General features: G+C 38.8%; 1 protein-coding gene across 1 annotated transcript; it reads left to right on the forward strand.

Annotated features, from left to right (window-relative positions):
- Positions 1–4,601: 4,601 nt before the first annotated feature.
- Positions 4,602–9,870, forward strand: LOC131330980 (probable ubiquitin-conjugating enzyme E2 18). The gene is made up of 6 exons (XM_058364769.1): positions 4,602–4,738; positions 4,844–4,947; positions 5,182–5,284; positions 5,620–5,683; positions 9,268–9,356; positions 9,462–9,870. The coding sequence occupies exons 1-6, from the start codon at positions 4,700–4,702 to the stop codon at positions 9,555–9,557; spliced, it is 495 nt and encodes a 164-aa protein (XP_058220752.1). The 5' UTR covers positions 4,602–4,699; the 3' UTR covers positions 9,558–9,870.
- The last annotated feature ends 530 nt before the right edge of the window (positions 9,871–10,400 follow it).

Raw genomic sequence — 10,400 nt, forward strand, 5'->3', positions numbered from 1 at the left:
CGCAAAGGGTTTGGATTAAAAAATTGACTTATTTTTTTGTCCTTATTCAATTTTTTTTTGCATTTTTTTTGTTTTGTGTCATATTTTTGTGACTTATTAATTTGTTTTGATGAGAGGAATCAGAAAAGTAAAAAAATTTGATTGAAACTTATAACTTTTTGAATAAAGATAAAAAAAAAATCAATAAGACAAAAAAAATTACTTATTCTCGTCTTTTTGAAAAAATTTATGAGTTTCGATCATAATTTTTTTTTACTTTTCTAATTTTTCGATCATAATTTTTAGTTTATATATAATTGGGTTAATGGGCGGGTCGGATTTGCTTTAAAATAAATGGGTCGGGTCGGGTATGGGTAATTAGACTTATAGTTAACGGGTCTAAATGGGTCAATAACCCATTAAAGACCCAACCCACTAACAACTTACCCAGTTTGACCCAAACCCGCCCGTTTGCCACCCCTAATATATTCTAAAGGCTACTCCACCTGTTGCCAATTGATTTTAGGTTGAAACCCTCCAAAAATTCTAACAGAAACAAGAGATGAACTTATTAACCCCACCGGCAGTCCGAGAGCCGATTTCGCCAGCAAATCTGCACATCTGTTTGCCTCGCGAAAACATGGCTAATCCTCAGCGCGCGAGTGGAATTTCTCTACCATGGACCTGCAATAAAAAATTAAAGTGTTCTAAGGGTGACTAGAGATTAAGCTCTAAACATTCTAAAGTCCATCGCAAAGTGCCCATACTTCTGTTGCAAACAGGTTAGGAACATAACTTTTGAACACAACCTTGTTTAGAGCCGTCGGATGTATGTGGATCCATGTGCATCGAACCATTCTGAATGCAGTTGCGTGTCCGGAGTTGTGTTTTAAAGCTGTCCTCTCAGCATTGCTCTTCCGGATATCTATAACTTATCTCAATTGATCAATTGTTGATAAAAGACTACCGGTAGAAAGTTGGAAACCCAAAGGAGTTTAGTCAAGTGGTTGTGAGAAAGTATGCAATAAGTGCTCTCCATGAGATCACATGTTCCATTCCCTCAGAGGCCAAACTTTCAAACCTTCGGGTCACTGGTAGTTATGTCCGGTTGTTACCTTAGGGTTCCGAAATTAGTCGAGGTGTGCGCAAATTGGTCCGGACATCTGTTTATAAAAAAAAAAACCGACTACCAATGGTGCAGATGATGAAAGGCAGGCAGCCTAAGTTACTCAAAATTCATGTCAAGAGGACAAAACTTTACACATTCGCAATTTTGTAGCATTCCATGGAAAGATTAAACTCATGGACCACCCAAGTGCTGTAATGCACTGTATTTGGGGAAAAAGGAAAAGTGAGCCCCCTAGTTGATGAGGAATTCGGAATTCCGTGCACACAAGAAATGACTCTCTACTGAGAAACCAACAAAACGAAGGAAAAGTTAAAACGTAATCAAAAGTACCTTTAATTGGAAGTGATAGTGCATCAAATGATAAGAATGTTACTACTACTACTCAACCTTTCATGGAAATTTCACAATTTCCTTCACTCTTCAATTATCTTCTTCATATCGGGAAAAATTTGGAGTCGATCTCACTTATTGTTGAGGCACATTTTAATGGGCTCTTCCTTCTTTTTTTTTGATCGGCAAAAAAAAAATTATTGAGGAGAACTCGATAGGGTACATCGAGGAAAGGGGGAGGGGAACATCCAATCAACAGTTGGATGGAGAAGAAAGAAAGCAAGAGAAGAGCCAATTAGCACAACATTTTAATTTTGATGGGCTCTTGGGCAGACGTTGAGTTATGGGCCAAGGATACTTTGGTCTTTTCACATTCATATAATTGTCGTTATATATTATAGCGATAGGAATTTTCAAACGGAGATTTTATAAGCCTTCATTGCCATAATTATTGAGAATGTGGCTCACATTAGGTGAACCACATAAATATGGCGTTCTTTTGTGATTGTACATTTTGATGTTTTTATTTTCTTAATTCATATCTTCCAAGTTCTAAGTTGTATATACGCACAATTATGCCAATTTCTAAAAAGTCTTCCATTTCCAAAAGAGAAAAGAAAACAGAGTTGGTAAATATTCCTACACCACCTTTGGGCTCACCTTTCATGAGAAAAGATAGAAAATGGTAGGGTTAAAAATACTACATACAATATTGCGGGCGTAAAGTAAGAAGTCGTTTTATTTTGCAACCTCAGGTTTTTTTTTTCTTTTGGAGTGATGTATAGGTCAAAAACCATGCCAAAAAAAAAAACCCCATTTATTAAGGCAGTAGGAGTTCTGCCACATAAACAGTAAATTAGAATTGTAAATACACGAGCACAGTCACATGGTGTTCTAGGAGCCTTCTACATTAGACATTTGCATGGGAGCCACACACTTAGTGGTAAAGTCGACACCAATATATGAGTCGGCCAGCAATATATGGGACGGGGCTGGCACATCCTATTAAATTGACAGCTTATTTTCCTATTTTGCCGGGTAAATTTGGTCAATGGAATACAACGGTATTGTTTGGGCCTCCTGGTCCTCCCTTTGAGGGAGGCTAGGGTTCGAGTCACTTAAGGGGCATTGTGGTTTAAGGCTAGACACCTGTAGATTAATTTACTAACTATCCTTTTAACCTCCACTAATGTATATCGCTTCGGAAAAAGAAAAAAAAATTCAATGGTTGTAGTTGTTTTTTTTTTAGATGCAATCAAGGCTTGTAGTTGAACTGCCTATAATGGGCCTTAACTACCCAAGAAGACAAAAACTAACTGGATCCAGATAATTAATGATGAACAAAGTTGAACTGCCAGGCCCAGCCTAGCCCACCAAAAATACCACAGGCACACTCAAACGATATGCCAATGAAGCATTGAATGGATACCCATAGGGCTGCAAACGAGCCGAGCCGAGCCGAGTTTTAGAGTGTTCGAGCTCGGCTCGGCAAAAATTTAGTTGGCTCGAGCTCAGCTCGAGCTCGTGACGAGCTGTAGGACTCGAGCTCGAGCTCGGCTCGATATGTATTTACGGAGCTCGAGCTCGGCTCGTTCGGCTCGTTTATGAAACAAATATATATAAATATATATATATAAATAAATATAAAGAGTCCCCTTCTCCTAAGGACCACCTTAACTTAATAAAATAAGGACCTCCCTTTCCCAATCGAATTTCGATGATCCGAGCCGCTCAATGTGTTCAGAGCGTGATTTTAAGGGTACATGCGAGAAATCAGTAAAAAAAAAGATCGGGAAGGGCTTCATCCGAGCAGTTTTTGTTTATTTTTTATCAAACGGTTCAAATTAAAACTGCTCGGATGAAGACATTCCCGGTCTTTTTTTTTGCCGATTCCTTGCGGATACTCTTAAAATCACGTTCTGAACACATTGAGCGGCTTGGATCATCAAAATTCAAACGAAAAATGGGAGAAATGGAGAGGTCCTTATTTTAGTTAAAATAAGGACCACCTTATTTGAAAATGACTGTAAATATAAATATGTAATATATATATATATATATATATATATATATATATTATATAATCGAGCTCGCGAGCCAATTCGAGCCGAGTTTCGACTCGCTCGAGCTCGGCTCGTTTATGAAACGAGCCCAGGACTCGAGCTCGAGCTCGGCTCGTTTTTGTCTTGAACCGAGCCGTTATCGAGCCGAGCTCCGAGCCGCTCGCGAGCGGCTCGGATCGTTTGCAGCCCTAGATACCCACCTCACACAACTTGCATGGAACAGTCGTCTTTCGTTCACTAGTTCATATGGCATATGAAGAAAGACGAAAACTGAGTGCCGATAATGACAAACATTAGCTTAAACAATACGAGAATGTGTTGTTGTAAAGGGTGTTAGGACGAACCTACATGACTAGAGCCGATTTATCCGTGAGGCTATCTAAAAGCCTTTGGTCTCTAGATTCCCAAAAGCCCATTTTACTAAAACCAGAGTTAAATTGTTTAGTAGTAGTTCTTATTACACTTTGTAGATTTGTGTCTTGTTTTCCAACTTGTCCACCTATTTTTGTTGAAGAAATTATTTGGTTTCTTTGTTTATGATTTTATCTCTTTTTGTTTTACTTTTCGGAGGCCCTCAAATTACAACATTATTGCAAAATATATTCAGATAGGCATTTCAGCTAAACTAAATGAACTAAGGGTGTGTTACACTAACTAAAATAAGTACTTATTTTTTAAATTAAAGGTGATGTATTGTTAGAGAATGACATGTCTCGTAAAACGAAAAATAAGTACTTAAAAAACAAGAATTTTAGCGAAACGGGACCTAAAAACACATGTTTTCATGGATTTCTAAGAAGGTTATTCTCCTAACCTCCATCAACTAAATACGGAGTATCTTTTAGCGAAAATAACTTGACTATCCCATTGACCTGTAGTCAAATAACATAGTAGAACCGGACCTAAAATAATACTCCGGCTTTTATATATATAGAGGTTTTTTTTTTTTTTTTTGATCCGATATATAGAGGTTAATTGACCCAAAACTATTGGTTGGTTCTTGAAGCCTCATGACATATGCAGGGCCGGCCCAAGCTCATTATAGGCCGAAATTTCCGACATCGTCAGCAATCCGTTGGATGTACCCACTCATTTGCCCCGATCCAATAAAAAGTTCAGTTTCTATAAACCGAAAGACCATCGTCTTCTCCCCTCTCTCTCTTCTCTCTCTCTTCTCTCTCACATAATTCAAGAAGCCATGTCCAGCACCTCCACGGGCTCCACCCCTCCTCGCCAGGTTCCATCTCTATCTCTCTGTTTATTTGTATGTGTATACTTCTGTAGTAAAATCACCTTGAATTAATTTTGAGGTAAATGGTTTTTCCTGTTCTGGGTTTTCCAGGCTCTGAGCAAGATTGCCTGTAATCGAATCCAGAAGGAGCTTGTGGAGTGGCAGGTTAACCCTCCACATGGGTTCAAACATAAAGTCACTGATAATCTCCAAAGGTTTCTCATTTCGATTTTATCCTTTCCTATTTTCTTCTATTTCTCTTCAATTTGTGAGTTTGCCTTGTCAATTGCCTTTAACTTGATTCATTATGATGGGTAATTTCCTAAGGTTTCTCACTTCTATTTTCTATTTCCCTATTTTCTTGTATTTCTCTTGAGTTTTTTATTTTGCTTTTGCAATTGCCTTTAACTTGATTTGTTGTAACTGTTACTATTATTGCTGGTATAAAGATGGGTAATTGATGTAAACGGTGCACCGGGGACTTTGTACGCAAACGAGACATACCAGCTTCAGGTTGATTTCCCTGAGCACTACCCTATGGAAGCCCCACAGGTGAATGCATAATGCATATAAAGTTCTCTTATTTGTATGATTTTTGCATTGAGTTTGGTTTCCGGGAAACATCATGAAAAAGCATGAGAAAGTGTTTTAAAAAATAGTATGACTGTTTTCTTGCCTCCTGGGGAAGATTAGAAGGGAAGTATAAGTGTACTTAGAGTTAAGGTATCTAGCACATTTGACAGAAGGGTTTTTCTTCATAGAATATTGGTTTCTTATCCTATTCTTAACTTACATTTTTGTTGGAGCGAAGATATTGAGGTTCTTTGCTTGATTGCGTTCCAAAAAGTTATGGCCTTACTTTGGGTTCCTTTGTTTTTGTTGGACAGGTGATTTTTGTACCTCCAGCTCCACTTCACGCGCACATCTATAGCAATGGTCATATTTGTTTAGGTTTGTTCATTTTCAGTTCTTGGAAAATTGTATTGCATGGTTACCTCTTTCTTTAATAGTGAGAGTCGTGAGACTGATTGAATAGTTCATTGGGTTAGTGTGAAAATTGGAATGCAATTGGTGACTTTCTGTTGGAGTAGCTATGCCTACTGAATTAGGTGGGTCACTTGTTATGCTTCAAGTGCTCCAGACCTTTGAGACCAGGCATTCTATATGTGGCCATTGCCATGGCCGTCCAATATCATGATTTTACTCCTGCAATGCCCATTGATTGCTGTCATGCCATAAGCCACAACCACATAGCTCGTTTGTAATCAGCAAACCATTAACTGGAATGGTGTTGAAATCCCTGAAGGCCACCAGTACGTGGCTTACATGTGCATTAAGAATAGGGCATTGTTGCTTCACCATGCCATTTCGAGTTATTGCTTGGTGAAAGTACCTATTATAGAACTGGCGTTCTCAGTACTTGACATCTTGCACTGTTCTGGAAATTACACTAGAAGTCATGCACAGCGATGCATGTGTGGAGAATTTGAACTTGGTAGGGAGACTTGGCCCTGTTTTTCTCTCTGAGGCCCCCAATTTAGGCCGAAGTGGGGTGGGAATATGGAGGACTTTTTCCTCTTTTACACCTACAGTTTAGGATCACTGAGAGAGTTCAGGAAAATAAGGATTTGATTTGTCTAATTTGGTAAAACGAAAGTGCGAGCCAGCCTCAAATAGGAGACCATACCAATTGGTGCTCTCCCTTAATAAATTAGAATAGATTATGTTCAGTTTGTTGCTTAGAATGGTCACTTATAGTTTTCACGAAACACTGGAATGTGATAATGATGATTGATGATATCTGCTACTTTTATAGCAGTAAAGAGGGATTGAATCGTTGTGAATGCATCTCCTTGAAAAAGAAAGTTATGGCTTTTCCCTTGTGGACTTGCAGTTCATTGTTCTGAGCATGCAACAAGCAAGATGGCTTTTGGCCACATGCATCAGTAGACTTTTACATGATCTTTCATCTGTTATAAGGTATAGTAACTTATAGGATTGGGGTCAGTCGACTAGTAGACTTATTTAAGAGTTTGGAGGAAGTGTGCAACCATTTCAGGTGCAACTCATGTTTTGAAATTTCGTCCCTTCAGTTGATATCCCCAGAAAGTACGGCCTTTTTCTTTGGTTGGTACTAAATTCGTTTTTTGGGTATTCTTCTTGTACTGGAAGGGCAGCCACTGTATTAGGTAGTCTCAATCAACTCCAGCATGTCCAACATAAACCTGTCATCAGCGTGTACTGTATTAGCAAATTTGTTTGAAAATCTATTTGAACTCCATCATGTCATCAGCTTGTCCAAGCTTAAGAACCGAATACAAATTCGGACTTGGTGTGTCGGACGTTGATACGCAAGCCAATCAAAGGTGTTCGAGCTTCATAGGTAGTTTGAGTGTTGGCATTCAATCCCTGATTACTAGGTTTCCGTTATGGCCTTCTATTATCTGAGAGATATAGGGAGGAGCAATCTGGGCTACAGTCCAGTTGCAAGTGTAAAACGTAAATTGAACTTGGGATTAGTATGTGTCCAGAATAAGCTAGTTTCTGCCCCATCTCAGCGAATTATGAGGCTCTGAATGAAATCCATGGTGTTGTGCAGGATAAACAAAATATACATTCCAGGAGTAAAAGTTTGCATTTCGATGTGGTATAGTTTGCTAGTATTAGAGTCAGATATACCTATTCTTCACTCCAATGATGTCAAGAACTAATTTTCTAAGAACAGCACTGTGTTTGGACACATGATTGAGATGAAGGAGATTAATGATTGGTATAGAGGAGAACAGCGTCACAAAGAGAGAATAAGAGATAGCAAGAATGTCAAAGGGAAGTCAAGGAGATAATGTACGAGGAAATGGATATACGTGTTGGGATACGTGAGAAGAGGGATGAAGAAAGAATAAAGGAACCAAGAAAAAGAGGAGAAGAGATCAATTATCTGAGAAGAGAAAGGGATTAAGCATGAACACTACCCTGACAACTAGACGAGGCGGGGAGGGGAAAGAGACCTTATGAGTTCAGAGCCATGTGTAACATTGGCACGAATTATGCACCTGCAGTTAACTTGGTACTGTTTTGTATGTATAGTTTCCAGCTACCCATCTTTTCCTCTGCATTGTCTGGTTATTGAACCACGAATTTTGAACATTGGGAAACTTGTTTAATGGCATGATCAAGACTAGTAGTTAAAACTTAAAATGATGACACTGTGTAAATGAAGCTAGCACTTCAATACTGGAGGAATAAGATTGAAGGTAATTTGGTAAACCTAAACTCCGGCATGGTTCGTAGTTGTGGCTGTTCTCAGACTTGAACTCCGGCATGGTTCTAATGCTTGGTCCTGGCTTCTGCCGTAACATCAAGCATTGGCCCTTGTAAGAAGGAATATTGAAGTGAAAAATGAAACTGAGACTTCACTTTCTGGGAGAATAATTTCTTTTCCTCACTGATTGAAGTGAATGCCTTGGATTGAAGCTTGGGAAATTTGAGGATAAAGGCATGAGGTCACTACAGTTAATGTTTTTGGCTCTGAGCAATTCACCTTTCCCATACCTCTGTTTGACAGTATCTACTTGGACCCTATATTGGATGCGTGTTAATGAATGGATTTCAACCCTCCTGAGAAAATGACAATGTGACGACTGTACCAGTATTGAAAAGTTGTGGAAAAGCGAGGGAGTTTGTAGCTTACTTGAGTGTTCTAAAAGTCAGCCTAGGCAGCCTACACCTAGATTTTAGGGTCTAGCCGTCTAGGCATTGATTAGGCATTTTGTACATTAGTTGGGAATTAGTAGGGGACTAATCGGCTAGGCGGGTATTAGTGGGCTCGGCTAGGCAGGGATTAGTCGGCTCGGAGGTGATTAGTCCGCGGGTCTATTCGATAATTTTTAGAAGTTTTTGGATTGAACTGTAATATTAAAAAATAGGGTAAATTGTTACTTTCACAAAAACAAAAATATATACCATATATTGATTTTATGTGTGAAGTACTTAATTTTTTACTTTGAGCTTCAAACTTTGTATTTGACTAGTTATTAGTTATTAGTTATTATTTGTTATTAGTTTCTAGTTCCTTTTTAGCTTGATTCTTTTCTTCCTGGTCTTGTGTCATTTCTTACTCAAAACTTTGGAGAAGGTGGGGAGTTTTTAAAAAAAAAAAAATGAAAAACTGACTAATCGGCCTAGGCGCCTCTCCTCCGCCTGACTACTCCAAGCGATTTTTAAAACATTGCAGTTTACACTTAAGCCTTGAGCTGCGTCAACCACTTGCTGTTTCCATAGATTTTGAGCATAGTGATGCTCCCATAGTCCCATGGATGAGTTTATAAGATCTCTCATGCACGTCCTGATATAGAACAATACATTCCTTATTGAACGATAACGGTTTCTTGGTATGAAGTTTAGGTCCATCATATCACCATTACCAATTGCTCTGTTAAACAATCATTCATAATTGATCTTTTAGGCGTTAGGGATGCATACTCCACTGCATTCATATTGACTAACGTAACACTATTCCGATTATGCTTCTACAGATATTTTATATGATTCATGGTCCCCAGCCATGACTGTTAGTTCAATCTGTATCAGCATTCTGTCCATGTTGTCAAGCTCCACTGCCAAGGTTTGTTTTCCACATCGCTTCACTTTAGTGCTTTGTTACGCAAACATGGGATAATCGTTAAATTAGAAACATTGTTCTCAATTGGCCTCTCTACCACTGTTGCAGCAACGTCCAGAGGACAATGATCGCTATGTGAAGAACTGTAGAAATGGAAGATCTCCAAAGGAGACAAGATGGTGGTTCCACGACGATAAAGTATAGCAATAAGAACGTAACACCACATTATATGTGGTGTTTGGGTCGAGAAAGGGTGTAACTTCGGTTTCCTTTGCAAAAAGGAGGATTGTGAGTCTAACGAGAAAAGATTTCCATTTGCCTGACTGACAATGGCTGGGGGAACAAAAATAAACATTTGAAAGTAGGTTTTGCTGTAAGGCGACTGCTCTCGCTGTACTTGTGTAAATTATTGGAGGAATGTATGAGAATAAAATAAGGCTAGTGAGTAATATATTGATATGTACTACCATTTTATCGTTCAGTGTGATATATGGTGATGACTTTTTCCGGGTCCAAATTTGCTATATCTCATGCTTCTTTTCGTTTTCCAGGACTAACATTTCTGATAACAGTTAAAAGTTCCAGGTCTTTCCTGCTTATCTGATGCTTATTCACCAGATTATATTTTCGTTGAAGGCCGATAGTATGTTGGGACTTTAATCATCTCAATTTCCTTCGATGCTATGTCGAAGGTCTATTCTGTTACTACTATATAATAGCTGGGTGATAATAAACTTTTAACACTTAAAACTACAATTGGATGTCAAGGTGAACTAGACCACGGTATGATACGACTGGTTAACTGGTCAATGTTTTCAAATAAGAAGAGGATTTTTTTTCTTCATGTGACGCAGTATTCCGGCCACTAGATCGACTAATGCGTGGGATCATTCCCACCATTCACGGGTATCCAACATAGGAAGAGGGGTCGAACCCTAGACCAAAGGCTTCCTGAGGCGGTGATTCTTGACCGAGTGATTAGATGAGCATGAGAGAGGCCGCCGCCCTCCCCATATTTTAAAATAATCCTGTTATTAGAATTGAATT

Source organism: Rhododendron vialii, chromosome 6a, assembly GCF_030253575.1.
Source record: "Rhododendron vialii isolate Sample 1 chromosome 6a, ASM3025357v1".
Lineage (NCBI taxonomy): Eukaryota > Viridiplantae > Streptophyta > Magnoliopsida > Ericales > Ericaceae > Rhododendron > Rhododendron vialii.

What these genes read in the sequence shown, in the direction of transcription:
- LOC131330980 (XM_058364769.1), top strand. Translation starts at nt 4,700, where the DNA reads ATGTCCAGCACCTCCACGGGCTCCACCCCTCCTCGCCAG. An exon ending in GTCACTGATAATCTCCAAAG is followed by an intron (nt 4,948 to 5,181) that starts GTTTCTCATTTC and finishes GCTGGTATAAAG; the next exon opens with ATGGGTAATTGATGTAAACG. An exon ending in CAATGGTCATATTTGTTTAG is followed by an intron (nt 5,684 to 9,267) that starts GTTTGTTCATTT and finishes ATGCTTCTACAG; the next exon opens with ATATTTTATATGATTCATGG.